General features: G+C 36.7%; 1 protein-coding gene across 2 annotated transcripts in view; it reads left to right on the forward strand.

Moving 5' to 3' along the window:
- The first annotated feature begins 283 nt into the window (after positions 1-283).
- Positions 284-19,037, forward strand: part of LOC125226318 (lebercilin) — a 29,503-nt gene continuing 10,749 nt past the window's right edge. The window contains exon 1 of one of the 2 annotated variants that reach the window (XM_048130263.1): positions 284-382. In XM_048130263.1, the coding sequence (XP_047986220.1) occupies positions 333-382 (50 nt within the window). In that variant the 5' untranslated portion in view covers positions 284-332. Of the gene's footprint in view, positions 409-19,037 lie in introns of both variants that reach the window. The other variant, XM_048130264.1, reaches the window with a different exon arrangement.

Here is a 19,037-nt window from a genome sequence, read left to right on the forward strand (position 1 = left end):
ATTGTTAGTAATGATAATCCTTTCGATAGATAGAATACTTACTTTAATCTCGGTAGTTTGTTTCCTATCGATTCAGATATCTACATAGATTTATCTACAAAAAAATAGATAGGCAGGTATCTACAAAACTACAAAGATTACTGCAGCCTACACCGCATTGCTATTGTCAAATTGCGCCAAGGTTGTTCGATTACAATGTTTCAAATCCTATTGATTGACAGTTATCGGTTTCCTTGGCAACGGGTACACAACACTACTTCAATTACATTTTTTTCAAAACAAGCTCTTTTTGAGCTTTTTTTACACAATGTGTTGAAAATGGAGTGAAAGACATGTCCAGCTTAAGTCTGATACCTGAAGATAAGAGGAAAGAATTTCAAAGGTTGGTGCTTTTCAAATTGTAAAGAGGTCAGTTGGATAAATATTGTGTTCATACTGTAACGCTTGACTGAATAGCATAAGATGAGTAGAATATTATCTTCAATCAACCATGTCACTAAAGTTTACTGCTAATGTGGAATGGGGACACAGTTATGCGTTAGAGGGAGCTAGCAATATGGTGCTCTCATTTTACCTAACACTTTAAAAAACGTTTGTCCACTTTGAATAAATTTGGTCTTCAAATTTATAAAGAGAGGTTAATGCACTAAAATCATTTATGCCAGTATTATTGTCATTTAGGCCGGCAACAGACAGTGTTAAAATTCATAATCTGCGGGCCGATTTTTGAGTCTCACGCGTTCGAATTCAGAAAATTGTCACTGAACATAATAAGCAAGTCACCGTTTTCAACCGGTATTTTACTGACAAAATCCCGTATGCGAGATTCAAAAATATCTGCATCTCTTTCTTGCATATACTTCTGTCTCAAAACTTGCAGCAATAACTTGCACATCTAAACTCAGCTTTAGACTGTCTGTTGCCGGCCTTGCCAGTAAATTTAATAAACTATCTCCTATGCTAATGACGAAGAAGAAGATCTCTGATGATCAGATTGTGCTATACAGTATGGGTAATTAAGCTGCCCAAATCTATTGAACTACGAGTGGAGGCCTGTCCTCAGATTTGGGACTGGGGAATAATAAAAATAAAATCCAAGTATGTTCACAAACTTAATACATTTATTTGAAAACTGTGAGTCGCTTCCGTAAGCAGTTTCGAACCCATTTACACTTAAAAACCAGCTTACAAAAGTATTCAAAGTTACCGTAAGCTGCTTTCAAAGAGTGTTTACATTCAAAAGTTGGCATAAGTCGCTTACGTACCTAAGCTGTATAAAATTACAGGTGTAAATAAAAAAGAGGTTACAGGTGTAAATAAGGTTTTGTCCTTTGAAAAGAGGGGTGAAATTTATTCTTTTTAAATTGTCAGTCCGCCAACTGACCATTTTTTGAGATATATAAAAAACTCGCAAGTTCAGGATTTTCGCTTCGCTCGTGGTTCACTAATGAATTCCATCAGAACCTTTGCCCCCTTGTACCATTACTAATGAATCATAGAACCCGTACCAATTAATGAGTCATCATCATCCTCCTTGCGTTAACCCGGCATTTGCCACGGCTCATGGGAGCCTGGGGTCCGCTTTGACAACTAATCCCAAGATTTGGCGTAGGCACTAGTTTTTATGAAAGCGACTGCCATCTGACCTTCCAACCCGAAGGGTAAACTAGACGTGTATCTGTATGTACCATGTAATATTAGTAGTTAAAAGCGCATTTTATCTTAAATTATGTTTTCACCACACCAACTGGTAAAGACTCTCTTTGCTATTTCGGAAATAGGTATACAGAAAAGTTGCATTTTTCAACAAGAGTGCAAAGTAATTTGCACCTACTCTTGCACCTACGTTGTGCCTATTCTTTATTTTTACAAGCTTAATTCAACTCGCCTTGTTAGTATGTTAGTTTGCGTCAAAACGTAGAAGCTAAATTTGACCCACTTCCCGGTTTCCGATTGAGCTGAAATTTTGCACACATATGTAAATCACGTGACAAGGCAATATTATGGTATCATGCAGCTGATCTGATGATGGAACAGAAAGGTGGTCATAGGAACTCTGTCATGAAACGTCGTATCCCATCGAGTAAGGGGTTTTTAGAAACGTCTCGGAGAGCAGTAGATGACTGTTGAATGAAAGGTACAGTCGGCGATAAAAGCTTGTGCCAAAAATGAAATTTTTGCAAAACACTTATTATTATTTGCTAGAAGGAAAGCTATTATGTTCTTTTATATGTATATTAAATGGTACCAGATTTATTTAGAATATAATTCCAGGGGACACTTTTTGAGTCAACACGACGCTTAAGCAGCGAATGGTGATAAAATAGTGAAATTTGTGCGAAACGTCAATTATACTAGCTTCTACGTGAAACATATACAAACGCGTAGATATTCAACAAAAAAGTTTTATAAAATTCTTTCTCGGTGACATAAAAAAGTTGACCCACCCAGGTACTTGACCGGCAAGACTTGACACTTGATAGGCAAGCATGGTCGCGCGATAAATGATATAATATCAGGCCGTGCCCATCGCACTTACATACAATAGTGCGAAAGGGACGGTCTGATATACATTATATCATTTATCGCGCGACCTACCTGCCATATTACAAAAATCTAAAATACATATACATTCATATGAAGAAGTTCCTAATATGATCCACTTTGAGCTTCAAATGGAATATGTAAAGTGGGTCATATATTTTTGTCAATTTCCTTCTTTAGACGGCGAAAGGTTTAATAAGCATAAGTTATGTTTGAGCCAAGTTTGAATGGTGTGGCATTGGTGCCTGGAAAGATATATGTTTAGATATCATTTTCGAAGGCGAACTTACAGGGATCTCTTCCAGTCAACATTTGAGCAAATTTAGAGGAAAACACGGAAAAACTATTACCTAAAACATGAAAGATAAACGAACACCATAAATATACATCAAGCAAAAAATACTTTCATATTGAAAATGAGAAATATTGTTACCAATCCAAAAACATGAGAAGCATCTGATTTTCGCAATTATAGAAACGTTTCGACGAGGCCTCCCGCGAATACCGAAGCACACCGAAGTCCGAAAATTGTTGGCATCTTTCTCTGTCATTCTTTAGTTGGAGGTAAAGATAAAGATGCTCGTAATTTAATTTACAAATTTTATCGAACTGCGGTATTCCCGGTAGGCCCTCCAGTTTTCGTCATTTTGATATTCGGTCCTGCGCGCGGGTTAAAATTTCGTTTACTCAGACCTCGGGCTGTAGACACTCACTGCAAAATTTTGCTGTCTACGCTAATTTACTCGTGAATGGTAATTCCATCCTTATAATTTTCCAATAATTATGGATAGGCTGTTAATTCGAGAGAGATCGAGTTAACAAGTTGCCGACGCGGCACGCTGGCTTATCATTACAACTTCTTAAACGAAAACCATTAAAACTGTAGACTCCGAATGTCAATGTTTCTATCGAGTTTCTAGGTCACTTTATACTGGTTGTGTAGTAAGGAATTGAGTTAGTCACTAGAGGACCGACGGGTATGTCGCATGATCAGCGGGTACTCAGAATAATAATAAGGGTAGGCTCTTATGTATCGATACTGTAGGGTGGCTAGATATTGGCTGAGCTATATGTAACGTGAGGGTAGGTAGGTTATTTTCTAAAAGCGTTTATTTCTTGAGTATAGGGTAGTGTTACATTAGTTTGAGTGGTAGTTCGAGAAATCATAATAATACGTCAATCAAGTCGTGGGTACCGAAGAAGAAGGACATTCCATACTGGCGCTTGCACTTTCAAGTAAGGATTTGACTTATCTGGCTAAGACGTTTATGTTAACAATTGACTATTTTACATTTACTTTTGTTGTTAATTATATTCAGTCATTTATAAATTATAGATTGGTTATCACGATTTGTTAAAAAACATCCACTAACATACATAAAACATGAAATTAAATTTGGGCGGTGATAGCTTCATCAGTTTTAGTAGTAGCAGCTATCAACGACCCATAGGTCGGTAATGACTATAACGTCATGTTAAGTTTTTTCTTTCTTTTACAATATTATTCTTTAGAAACATAAGTATGTTTATAGATTATTTGAGACCCAAATAATAGTTTTTTTCAAAAAGCTATTAAGACATACACATTTGTACTTAGTTTTCTTCTTTTGACGTTGTAAATCTTACTAAAATAAGAATATTTTGGAAAACGGATATTGTGTAAGACATTGTTTGTGAAGGAGTTTTACCCATAAAAACTGATTTTATGTCAAAATTTTTGAATATCACGTAATAACAAAGTGTTTAGTAGCCACAACAATAATAAAATAACAATAATAATGTTGTTTAATATGGGTCGGTCATACATTTTACGTTAGTGCTTACATATTCTTTCAACGACTCATAGAAATCGCTATTACAAACCATGAGAAGGTATGACCGATCGTTCCTAAATAAGTAGGTTATAATATTAAGGACATTATTAAAGCCATACAATTATTACAAACATACAAGTTTTAATAAAAATGTGGCTTTGGTACCAAGAAGAGTTGCCTAATACAGCCTCTTGGGTTGTGCCTCTCTTGCAGCACTGTTGGAAAAAATATCACGACAAAAGTTACATTTGTTTTACAAGGGGGCAAATTTGTTGTTTAACCGCACGTACAAATATTGATACCTACTATCTAATAATGATACTCGAGCAAGCTAAAGACTTCAATATTGATCCATGAGCGTAGTGAGTGGTTCAGAATGTAGCATCTGAGGGTTGCGAGGGTTTCAAGATACGAAGGTTAAACAAACTTTGCCACCGAGTAATTTATAAAAAAAAATCTCACACAAATGCGAACAAATTAATGGCTGTTAAACATCAAACTAAATTTAATGAAATCCATCAATTAATTCATTACCAAATTTCAATTTTATGACAATGCTGAACATGTTTTTAATAAATTACCCGTTACCTGTGGACTATGCCACTATACTAGGTGTTGCTGTACTGTGTACTCGCTGGGCGTTCAGGTAATTACTCATACTTATAACACAATCGGTAATAGCTGCTTAAAAATCGTTGATAGCTTCATATGCATTTTTATGGGTCGCTAATGGTAGCAATCGACTCAGTAATTTAAAAATAGATTTTTAATATCATAATGTTTAATTTGAGTACAAGTAACACAATATTTACCTTTTTTAATTATCATAGTATCACATATAATAGGAAAATAAAATGTTTGAACAACGTGTATATTTAATAATTAGACCCGATTGTAAAATTGCCTTAAGGGGGGCGTTAATAGCTGCGTTTACCCTATACCATAACGGCTCAGCCACGACTGTGAGCGCCGTGAGCGGCGGCCATACATTGGAGCGAGACACAGCGATGGGACTTTTCATTCGCACGTATGGCTGCCGCTCACCGCTGTCGCGTTTATAGACCAACGTCGTGGCTGGGCCGTAAGAGCTGTAAAACTGGCTAACCTAACCACAATAGTGAACCGATTTTCATGAAACATGGCTAAGAACACTCTCGACTAATTCAGCATTCAAGGAAAAAAAACGAAATCTAAATCGGTTTATCCGTTCGGGAGCTACGATGCCACAGACAGACACACACACAAACAGACAGACAGACAGACAAACAGATAGACAGACAGACACGTCAAATTTATAACACACCCCGTCGTTTTTGCGTCGGGGGTTAAAATGATTTGTGGTCGCTTCACACAGTAATTTATGAGAAAATTACCGGACTATTCTTAATTAGGGCTAGTTTTTCCTAAGGAGGGTGATAAGGTGGCCGTCGGTTTCGTAAACACATGTGCTTTACTTATCTAACCGCCGATTCCTTGGGTAAGTTTCTTTAACGCGAGGAAATATATTACGATACAAGTGCGGAAAAGACGAAATTGGAAACGAGTGGAGATCAATAAAACACGACCGAAGATAGTCTTCTAGATAGTAGTCTAGATAGTCACGTGTATTCGTACGATGTTTTACAGTACATACTTAATAGCTCTATAAAGTTTCCACATGACAGGAAAAATATTACTTTGCGCGCTGTGGGCAAAAAAACAGAATTGTGACCCGAATCCCGATACTTAGTCAGATTTTCTGTTCGTAGTAGCTTGTTTTTTTTTTCTAAACGCCTTGTTATCGGCTCGTAGCCCGTGGCACTGAATATGCAAAAGTTTGCCTTGTTTTAAGCTAGAGGACAAAAAAAAATTGAAAATTGAGTTAGTGTTATTTTAATTATATTTTTTTGAAAGACATGTATAAAGCAAAAAAAAAACTCAAAAATCATCTGTCAACGTAAATGTTTTCGGTACAACCTGTCTTTACCATTAGCCATTACGCTATTGGACTAAGAGCCCCAGACCTTCCTCATTTTCTCAAGGATTCATGAAACTTAGATAATGTAGAGTTCGTATCGACGTTTTATGTCTGCATATTTAGCTAGTGCGGCCTGTCGGCCATTTTTTGGCTATAAGGTTTAAAAAAAAAACACTAACTTTCATTAATTTCTCAAGGCTAATTTTTATATAATATGTGTTAGAATATAGTGTTAGGTTGGGAATTGATAATCATCATTTCCTAACCATTTGCGCCGGCTGCAGCTTGAGAAATCAGGATAAGTTAGAGAGACTTTCAAGCGTCTGATAAAAGTCAGAAAATTTTGATTATGAAATCCTTACAGTCTTTTCTAACACATACAAATAATCAGCCTTGAGAATTTAAGGAAAGATAGTGTTTATTAAAAAAATCTTATAGCACAAAAATGACCGACGGGCCGAAGTAGGTTATATGCAGACATTAAACGTCGATATGAACTCTACATTATCCCAAAGTTTCATCCTTGATAAAATGAGGAAGGTCTGTAGGCCTAGCACATGATGGCCGCGGGAGTATGTCGCCGCGAGATAGATGACACGTCTTTGTCTAATTGTATTAATGACATAAGGACAGGTAGTCTATCTCGCGGCGACATACTCCCGTGGCCATCATGTGCTAGGCCTGCTGGTGGCTGACTCTTAGTCCATATCGAGAAACGTATTCTGAAACGTCGTAAACGCAGGTTGCCCAAAAAATATTTACCATGCCCTTATAAATGCTATTTATAATTTTGTTGAATAACACCTTAATTTGTCAAGTGGGTTCGCTTTGCGCGAATTTTAGCGTTGTAAAGACATCATCACGTCACGGGTTTCCTCTATGGGTTTCCTGCTTGCCTCCTTTGTTCAGCGTACTTATAATGTGAACACAATTGGACCCTTCTGGAACAATTAGACTATACAACTAGGTATGTTGAGCAGTTAAGTACGGTCCCTTTAATTTTCAAATTGAGCAAAATATAGGCTACTTGACTCTTTTTTAAAGTTTGTCTTATATGATTAAGGATTAAGTACTGTCTAATTAACCGAAATAAAATATCACTATATTTTATTATGACCTAAAATAAGGCGAAAACAATACAGTCATGCTAATTTATAGATTATCTGTGCTATTTGAAAACAAGATTTTGTGACTTTTGAGTATGAGGCATAAAGTTAATTATGTCACTGATTTTATTGATATGAAGTAACGCCGTGTCCGCGCGACCGTCGCCATCACATCGTCTACTTCCATATCGATAGGTTTGATTTCGTATGCGTCGCATCGCTGTCGCGCGACCGTCGCGTGACCGTCGCCCACGCAAGCCACGGCGTAAGTTCGAATTCGATGACGTGACTACATCGCTGACAGCGTTTTCGGTGGCCAAAATAAATAAAAAATTACACACATTTTTAATCGAAACTACGTAGTCATCATACACTTTTAATACCCAAAATATATTTTAAATATTGGTTGTTTATGTCAAAAAAAAAAAAGGTTTCAGATTGGTTTGACCTACAGTTGAGCAAACATTAATAAGTAATATGGTGTATTTTTTTATTATAGGAATATATAGATACTATTTATTTACATGAACATATTTACATAATTACCTATATAAGAAACTAACTAAACCAAAAACCTAACTAATGTCTAAAATAGGCCCTTGTGGCACTGTACCAAGGATACTGACAATATTTCCTCGCTGCATCGCAATGCTGATACGTTGTATTGTGCGAGGAAGTCGCCAGCTCTTCGGTCACCAGTTACCTCAACCAGACAGAATAATAATATTATTTAGTTAATGTATTTAGCATATGAATTTGAGCAAAACAAAAATCTTAACAAACGGAAAAGAACAACCAATATATATACAAGAAGAGGCAATTGAATATGTGAAAGATTATATATATCTGGGTAAACAAATATCTTTTGAAAGCGACAGACATAAAACAGAACTAGATAGAAGAATCACTAAAACATGGTGCAAATTCTGGAGTCTAAAAGACATTTTGAAAAACCCTCTACCGATGCCACTGAAAAAAAAAAGTCATGGACACCTGCCTATTACCATGTCTCAGCTATGGATGCCAAACCTGGACCTACACAAAAGACATAAAACAAAAAATTAGAACCTGCCAGAGAGCACAAGAACGTACAATACTAAATATTAAAAAACTAGATAAAATTAAGAGCTCAAAAATAAGAGAAACAACTATGCTTGTAGACGCCCTCGAACATTGCATACACATGAAGTGGAAATGGGCAGGGCATATAGCTAGACTACCTAACACTAGATGGACCAAAAGAAGCACAACCTGGAAAGGACCACCTGGTAAACGAAACAGAGGACGACCACAGGCTAGATGGATAGATGACATAATAAAGCATGTCCCGAGAAATTGGCACACTGAAGCCCAAGATAGAGAGAGATGGCGCAAACTGGGAGAGGCCTTCACTCACGAAGAGGTCCGCTCGTTTAAATAAAGTATAACATATAGATGTAAGTAGTAATAAGTTAAAAATGAGGCGGAATAAAAGGCTTTTTTATTTTTATTTTATTTTATTAATGTATTTACCACAAATTTACGTAAAATAACTTTTCCCCTCACTAGCTCGGAAACACGTGTTTTGTCCTTTAATACCAGCGGGTAAAAACGCATTTTATCCACTAGTGGGTAAAGTAATTTGACCTTGAATAAAGTCAAATTAACTGCTTTAAAATTGATAAAAGTAGGTGAATCTAGCAATAAAGATGATTTACCACCTGTGGAACTACTGGAAGCAGTTTTAAACGCATTTTTTGCGTTGTAGTTTCCTCGCTATAGTAAGGGGAAAAGTTTTGTGTTACACTCGGGTGCAAATGTATTTTACTTCTCGTGTGTTAAAAAACTCGCAAGTTCAGGATTCTATTCTGGAACCACTCGCTTCGCTCGTGGTTCAACTATAGAATCCTTTCACTTGCTCGTTTTTCAATTCCACACTCGGCGTTAAAATACAACTTTGCCCCCTTGTATAACAAATAACTATTGCAGTTATTGGTAAAAGTGTAATCGCTGTTTAGTCATACTAGTTATGAAAAAAAGCTGCACTTTCGGATGGAAGCAAGCCGCTTTGCATGGTGATAGTAGACATCATAGTAAACGATTTTTTCCGAGGATATCGAAATTTCATCCCTTAGGAAGCCGAGCGTAGCGAGGTGTTTTATGAAAATTAAAAAAATTCTATCTTTTTATTGTATCGTCCGATTTGGACAAAACGAGACAGAAACATTATATTTTTCTTACAGTTAAAAGTATGCATAGGTAATAGACATCATAATAAACAATTTTTTACGAGGATATAAAAATTTCATTCCTTAGAAACCCTTAGAAAGACGATCCAATAAAAAAAAAACTGCCTTTTTTTTTTACACTGTTTTTTTTCTGTCTGTTTTTTTTTTACACATTCGATCAGGAAATAACTTTTTAAGTTATTTGGCGGTGTTAGAATGGTACGAGTATAACAATAAAATGTAACAAAATCCAACCAACATTATTTTTTAATTTTGACACTGTTGTTTTTCGATTTTAACTGTCAAACTTATATGACTGACAGATCATTAAATAAGGCTTTTTTAGAAGTATCATTTAGAGTGGTCCCTCCTTCAGAAACTAAAAAAAATTTTTTTTGAAATGTTGACTTACGTACTTTTTGCATATTATAGTTGGAGACTCAAATTTCTTCCAGGTTATAAGTACTATTTAGTTAACCAAAATGAAAAAAAGATTGTATGATAGAGTTTAGAGAAAAATCATATTTCATGAATTTGGTTTTTTTTTCTGCCAGCTGAACTGGGAATTTTTCAACAAAACTTTGCACAATCGCACTACTAAGTGTAAGTAACTATAGAAAAAAAACCAGCTCCTAATCATAAAGGGCACTTTTTGTTCCCTTATCCTGCTACGGCCTTTGGGACTCACTTTTTTCTTTACAATTACCAATAACATTCAACATTTTCTGCGCAAAGTGAGTGAAGGCAACAATGAACATTTTATATTGCCTGTATGATTTTGATTCACTGGGTTCAAATTCTTCTTATAAGTACTCATTATTAGCTTTTGCATATCGGTTACTACATTGAGATATCCCCTCTCTAATTACCCGACTTAATAAAAGCAACTTTTTCGAAGTCAGTTATTCTAGTTCAACAATTCAATTCAACACAAATAAAACACAGATAAGTATTTTTCATTGCAAATATTAATTACAGCAGCGATTAGACTTTTCAATTAAAATTATATTTTTTACGCTTACCAGATTCCGCAATTCCTTCGTTATTCCGTAAATAAGATTTTTCGCTTGCTGTACTTACTTACTTACTTTGTTGGCGCGACGACCCAAAGTGAGTCTTGGCCTCCAACACAAGAGCACGCCACTTTACGCGGTCCAGAGCGACCTCTCGCCAGCCCTCGTTAACGCCGAGTTCACGGAGATCTGCTTCCACTCTATCTGCCCAACGATATTTAGGATGGCCAGCGGGACGGCGTCCAGTTGGACAACCCAGATAGGCTCTCTTGACTGCCCGATCCTCACCCATCCTTATAAGATGGCCAAGCCAGCGGAGACGATGTGCCTTGGTCTCACGTATTATATTCGGTTCGGCTATAAGATGTTCAATTTCGGCATTTTTTCGGATTCTCCAACTGCCATCGTCTCTTTTCACGGGTCCCAGAATCTTCCTGAACACCTTACGTTCTGTTACTAGGAGGCTGTTTTCCTCCTTGAGTGTTAGTGTCCAAGCCTCACACCCATACATTAAAATGGGGCGGATCACGGTCTTATAGATCCGTAGTTTTGTGTGTCTACTAAGAAGCTTGGACACCAAGACCTTGTGGAGCGCAGCACTGCAGCGTAAGGTGTTTTGAGTTCGGATGTTGATTTCGTCCTCCCTTGTATGTGTATCAGTGACAGTGCAGCGAGGTATTTGAACTTGGAAACGCCCTTGTACGCGTTTTCGCCCACACGTAGGTTCTGCCTCTGGGCGCGACTGTCCCTGTACCGCTTCATATGGAGGTATTCCGTTTTCTCATGGTTGATTCTGAGACCCACTTTTGCTGCTTCTTGCTCCAAAATCCTTGCCGATAATGCCACCTCTTCACGGTTTTCCCCTAGCAAGGCCAGGTCATCCGCGTACCCTATCAGTCTATGCCTTCCATTCAGGTTTACTCCAACCTCAAGTGATACCAGTTTTCGAACCACATGTTCCAGGACCAAATTGAAAAGCATAGGAGACAGGGCATCGCCTTGTTTTAGACCGGTACTCACCGTGAAGTCGGTTGTCAGTGCGTTACCGACCCTTACGCGCATTTGGCTTTTACTAGTGGCTACTTGGATCATATCGACGAGTTTTCTGGGAATATGGAACTTTCTCAGAATGGAATACAGGGCGCCTCGGTCAATGCTGTCGTATGCTTTCGTGAAATCCACAAATAGCGAATGGAAGTTCTGAGCGTATTCCCATTTTTTCTCCATTATTTGATTAAGGAGGAAGATCTGGTCGATTGTGCTGCGGCTTTGACGAAACCCACACTGAAAATCGCTAAGGATTCTTTCCGCGTACGGTTCTAGCCTCTTTAATAGCACATACGACAAGACCTTGTACGCTGTAGGAAGCAGAGCAATCCCTCGGTAATTTGAACACTTCTTTCTGCAGCCTTTTTTGTGCACGGGGCAGATGACACCTGTATTCCATTCCTGGGGCTGCCGTTCTAGCTCCCAAATTTTGAGAATTAGCTCATAAAGCTTGGACTGGGCAGCACCACCGCCATACTTCCAGACCTCGGAAGGCAACGTATCAATACCCGGAGCTTTGTTGTTCTTTAGCCTCTTTATAGCACTGTGTACCTCCTCAAATGAAGGTTGTTCTACGTGCAGGCCCCAATTTCATATAGGTGACAGGTGCGACAATTGTCACAAAATATTACATATGTAGAATTATTAGTTTCACCACGCTGACAGGTGCGACAATTGTAGAATACAATTGTCACGATTAACCATAGGGATAAATGTATCAAATTATGAATAGTAGTTGACTCAAATGGCAATAAGTAAATTTATTTAATGGATATTTTTATGTTTATTGGCTGACTATAAATATAAATGCCTTTGTTAACTTCGATAAAACTTATTTAAAACTATTCATTACCTAAATCCTCTCCCACCATTATATAATTTTCTTCGGTAACATTATTTATGTGTATCAAGTAGGCATTTGTTATGTGTTAGTATTTTGTTTCAAAAACAATATTGCAGTATGGATATAATAAGAAAGATGACTATCTTAAAATTGATTTCCGACCGCAAATTCGTGTTATTTGATAAATTTGATAACAAATTAATATCCGCAATGAAAGTTAATACTTAAATATAAAGGAATAGCTCAACGTTTTATTGAAACGGGTGTATGGCAAAGAAATAAAAATATCTAAGATATATACCTAACTTGGCACTATACTAAGTATTTAATAAGTTTGAATTATTAAGATATATAAAATTTATTTCTTATAAACGTGAATAAAAGAAGAAGAAGTAAAATTGACCATTAGGTACTACAGTAAAAATATACAAATAAAAAATTAAACAAATTAAAACTATTCTAAACTAATAGTTAAAATGCTTAACTAAACTAAAAATATTTGAATTTGGAATTCGGTGTACCTAAATACGAAGGTAACTCGTTCATTTAAAAACGCTCAAATTAATTTGAGGGTATTTGTATAAAATAATATTAATGATAGCTACTTATGTAGTATTTTTTATGATACATAAGTTTACAAACACAATTTAGTATACATATTATTGTATTAACGCAGAGAAATCTCAAAAATATACCTAAGTACTAATAATGTTACGAAGGGGCCAATAGCGTTTACTAACAGCAACACATCGGTACACAGCATCGGTAGGCTTTATGCCCTTGTAATAAGGTACTATCATTGCGGCCGATGGTACAATGATATAAATAAATTGAGATATCCGTAGTTTGCTACAAATTTAATTTCATATTTACGTAGCATTATTGAAACTTATATCGACGGCGAAGTAACAGGAACTCCTAACTAAGTACGAAAACCTAAGTATATAGGTAGGAATTACTGTCACTATCATTAATAGTGTCACTATACCACTCGCATGGGCAGCCATTTTGAACAACGCGTATGTCAACCACAAATTACTACAATTGTCACACAATTCGACACATCTTAATCCTCCTGTCGAGATTCACCGACAATTCTACAAATATGTCGCCTAGAAATAATAATTATTGTTTCATAACATAATTGTAATACATACAATTGTAGCAAAATGCCTGTCATGTTTGTAAGCAATTCTATAGAAAATATTTTATAAAATTGTAATTTGTCACCTGTAATCGACAATTGTCGCTCGACATATGTCACTGACAATTGTAGGCTTTTTGAAATAGGGGCCAGGTCATTATCGTCCGTTGTCAGAGAGGTCTGCTCTTCTGCGGGAGGACAATTAAGCAGACGCTCGAAGTAATCCCGCCACATGCCTTCATTGACGTCATGTTAATAACGCGTCATTGACAACACGTGAAGTTACGAGGTTTCCACTGTCATCAAGGAGCATCTGTGTAGAGGGCTGGTAGCCTTTCTTGAAAGACCTCACCTCTTGGAAGAATTTTCGAGACTCTTGCGCTTTCATCAATACTTCCATACCCCTGACCAAGTTCTCGAGATGTTTTCTTTTCTCTCTTGATGACCCGTTTTGCCTCTTTCTGTAGTTGTTCATGATTTCTCTTCCATTGACTATTCTGTTCGGCCAGTGCTTTATAATGTCGCCTCTGTTCTATCACTCTTGTACACTCATCATTCCACCACTTCTTTTGTCTGCTTTTTGCCTTTCGTCCAAGTATTCTCAGCCCAGCTTCTTTAACGGTGGTTTTCATTACTTCCCAGTTTTTATCTATATCATCATCTATTGTAAGTCCTTTGAATCTATTACTTAACTCCAGTTGGAACTTTTCCTTTAACGTTGGGTCTTTTCAATTTTCAATGTTTATAATATTACTGCTGCTTTGGGTGTGTTGTTTACTTTCTACATTGATTTTTGCTCTTATTTTAATACACAATAGATAGTGGTCGCTGTCACAGTCTGCTCCTCTAAAAGTTCTCACATCCTGTATGGTGCTCTTGTGTCTAGAATCGATAACAACATGGTCAATCTGATTTACTGTGTAGCCGTTGGGAGACTTCCAGGTGCCTTTGTGTATGTCTTTGTGCGGAAACATTGTGCTTTTGATGACCATTGCCTTTGATGATGCAAAACTTATGAGTCTTACACCATTATTGTTCGAAGTATCATGTTTGCTGTACTTTCCTATCGTGGGCACAAACGCATCCTCACGTCCTACTTTGGCATTGAAATCGCCTAATAGTATTTTGATATCGAAGCTCGGCAATTGGTCGTATACGGATTCGAGGTGATCATAGAAAGCATCTTTCATTTCGTCATCGGATACTTCCGTAGGAGCATAAGCGTTTACAATTGAAATGTTACAAAATTTGCTTTTAATACGGATGACGCATATCCTATCGGAAACTGCGTCGAAGCGAATCACGTTGCCGACCAAGTTCTTCCTTACCATGAAACCAGTTCCAGATCTGTGTTGCCCAGCATCACTACCACTATAGAACAAAATTGAACTGTTATCAACATTGCATTCTCCCTGGCCAAGCCATCTGACCTCTTGAAGGGCAGCTATATCGACATCGTATCTGAGTAACTCCCTATTTACTTGGTACAGAGCGCCAGGCCTATAAAGAGAACGCACATTCCAAGAGGCTAATCGGATATCCTTAATGCCATGCCATTTGTCGTTAGTTTTGGGATCAGATCGTTTACTCTCTTGTGTCGGTTTCATAACAGGTTAGTTTTTCCGTGGGAGGGGAGTTAACCCGCCGCACAACCCCCATATGTTGGAGGACCACACCCATAATTTGTTAGCGAGTCCCTCGGACTTAGCTGGTAGCTAGCTACGCTGTACTACCAACCGTACTCCCAGGTACCCCTGAGAGCCGCTCCTTTACGCAGTTAGGGCCAGCGAAAGTAAGGTTTGTGACTAATCAACGGTGATATATAGACCTGTCACAGTATAATCCCTTAGTCGGCTTTTACGACACCTAAGGAGGAGATAGGGAGGCGCTATTCTTAACCGGCAACCCCACGGCAATATAATGTAACTCAAAATGAACGTGATACAAGATATTTTAAGCAATATGTGAATAAAATGAATATTAGCATGGAAAGGAACGTATTTTGCAGCCAACAGGCTACCCTATGTTCGTTGAACTACCTGTTTAAATAATAAGTAGTGTAGCTTCAGATTTCCACGAGGTTATCATAAAACATTTTCAAAAAGAAATGCAAAGAAGTAAAATCGTAATCTCACCAACAAACAGTTACTGTAAAGTTATTTTACATTAGTTTGTGGTAAATAATGTATGTTAAGATTAAATAATTTAATTATTGTATGCTCAACTGTAGACAGAATATGTAATATGTATGTAACTATTTATAAGTCACATGTTTAAAATATAATTTCAATAAAACTCTATAGTAGACATGTTTTTTTATTTATAAATACGTATAGTACCATAGTTCAAGGGGGTTTTGGGACACAAAATAAGAGAAAGAACTTCCGATGCTCGTGCGCGCTCGTACCTGGTGCAAAGGTGCATTGCCATCCAATCCAACATGGTAATGCGGCAAGTGTGATGGGCACCTTTGCACCTGGTAAGGCTCGCGGAGGTTTGATTAAGTTAGATATTTGATTTAATAAAATTGTATATAGTGAACCTTATTATTCTTTTAACCCTTAAATGCATGGTGATGTATACAGGGTGGCCCATTCAAATCGGTCAGTATGGGAAAGTCTGAAACTATAAGACATACGAAGATTTGTTCTTAGGAACCATGTCACCGATTTTGATAAAAAGAAAAACTGCATTCATACAATTAAAAAAAAAGTGTACCCAGCTGGGGAATCGAACCCGGTTGTTTTGAAAAAATAAACTTACACTATTTCTATTCAGATATCGTTTGTGTAGGTCTTAAGCAGTAAATATCTCTAAGAAACATAATGTCTAAAATGAATAAAATGCATTTTTTTCACATACTTTAATTTATCATAGTAGGTGTTCAAAGTGACCACCGTCTTTTTCAATACAATATTCAACACGTCTAGGTAACGATCTTACTATTGCATTTTGTATCTTCATGTGGTGAATCTGCGTTAAAGTTGACTCTATGGCTACTTTTAGGTCTTCAACGGTGTTATAGCTATTTTTGTACACTGTTGTAAAGATGAAGTGAACTTGCTGAATATTGTAACGGTGGTCACTTTTAACACCTACTATGATAAATTAAAGTATGTGAAAAAAATGCATTTTATTCATTTTAGACATTATGTTTCTTAGAGATATTTACTGCTTAAGACCTACACAAACGATATCTGAATAGAAATAGTGTAAGTTTATTTTTTCAAAACAACCGGGTTCGATTCCCCAGCTGGGTACACTTTTTTTTTTAATTGTATGAATGCAGTTTTTCTTTTTATCAAAATCGGTGACATGGTTCCTAAGAACAAATCTTCGTATGTGTTGTATATATTCATAGCTGGCAACATGCACTCCCACCGCCATGATGTTTGTGTCGTATGTCATCTGTCTTTCCTGTTTCCTCGAAATAAACGCGTTGCTTACCGAATAACTGGTCGTATTAATTAATTACACCACGGTTAGTAAAATATAACATTGGCGACGAACAAGAAACGACCCACGTTGCAGAAATATAACTCAGTGAAAGTTATAACTGAATAACATTTCGATCAAATTTACATGTTGACATAACCTCCAAACAACTCTAATGTTGAAATCGATTGAAAAATTGATTCAATCTGGAAAGAAATCGTGGATTCAAGAAAAAACAAAGCACGAATTAGTGGAAATAGCTAACAATTTGGCTAAAACAACTATATTCTCGGTCGAAGACTCGAAAATTGATGAAGTTCGACAGTACTTGCGTGACTACATAGACAAGAATAAAGGCGAGACTAGTAAACAGCTCAGTATGAATTCCATCACTACATTGGATGCTTTCAATGGAGACAACTGGATTGCCTATCAGCAACAGTTTGAATGTTTTGTGCTTATGAATGATATACCGGAAACAAAAAAGGTCCCGTTGCTGATAACCAAACTGAGCACCAGTGTATATGATTTGTTAATAACGTTATGCACACCGACCTCTCCTGTTGATGAGACTTATAATAACATATGTGATAAGCTAAAAAAACACTACAATCCTGTGAAGAACCATGCCTTACATCAAGCAGAATTTAGAAACAGATGTCAAAAAGCAGATGAAACTATAGACCAATACATTATAGAGCTGAAAAAACTTTCTAAAAATTGTAACTTCACGAAATTAGATGACGAGATCAAAGAAAGGTTGCTGAATGGAACATATCGGGATACTGTAAGATTTGAACTATTAAAGCAAGCCGATCAGTCATTGGAGATGTTAACTAGCATCGGTAAGACTGCAGAAACAGCGTACAAGTTAGCATTTACTAAAGAAAAGGAGCCTCAAATGTTTAAACTTCAAGAATCATCAAGAAAGAAGAGCGGTGGTCATAGAGCAGTGTCAGCAAATAAGCAAAATTCTGGAATAACATGTTATTGCTGCGGAAAGAGTGGACATGTTAAGGCTCAGTGTTCATTGCGGCAGAAATTTTGTAGTGAGTGTGGTGTAAAAGGACATATTTTTAAAATGTGTAGTAGTAGGCAAATAAAAGTAAAAAATGTCAGTCTCGGTGAATCTGATTTGCAAGATGATCATTGTAGTGATATGAAAGAAAATCTCTCAGAAGATACTGAATATTTTGATGTGTTTTATTTCACCAATAACAGAAAAATTCCACCAGCTATGTTAAATGTTTCTGTAAATAAAAACACTTTGGAATTTGAAGTTGATACCGGGGCGGACGTAAGTACTATAACTTTAGCAGAAAAAGAAAAATATTTTCCAGATTTAGAAATCACCCAAAAGAAGGTTATATTTACTAACTTTGATCGTTCAACTTCAATGCCTTTAGGTGTTATTGAAAATCTATGTGTAGAATATGGGTATGTCAAGGCAAATAATCAAAGACTATTTGTTGTGAAAGATGAAATGTCTCAGATCATTGGAAAGGATTGGCTATCTTTGTTACAACTATGGCCCCCAAAGTTTGAACAAAAAACTTGTATGGCAACAAAACAAAAGGTATGTGATGATACCTCTAAAGATAAATTTATCTCAAGCATAAAGAAAGAGTTTGCTGCCATCTTTGAGCCTGGAATGGGTGTATATAAGGGTGAGCCAATCCATTTGTCAATGAAACTATGCTAAGCCAGTTTTTATGCCAGTAAGATCTGTCCCATATGCCTTAAAAGACAAAGTTAAAGATGAAATTAAAAGATTGATTGATCAAAAGCGTATTGAGCCAGTGGAATATTCTGAGTGGGGTACCCCAGTGGTCCCGGTTTTAAAACCTGACGGATCAGTCCGTCTATGTGGGGACTATCGGATAACAATAAATAAATATTTGCAAATTGACCATTACCCATTGCCTA

This window comes from Leguminivora glycinivorella, chromosome 5 (assembly GCF_023078275.1).
Source record: "Leguminivora glycinivorella isolate SPB_JAAS2020 chromosome 5, LegGlyc_1.1, whole genome shotgun sequence".
Lineage (NCBI taxonomy): Eukaryota > Metazoa > Arthropoda > Insecta > Lepidoptera > Tortricidae > Leguminivora > Leguminivora glycinivorella.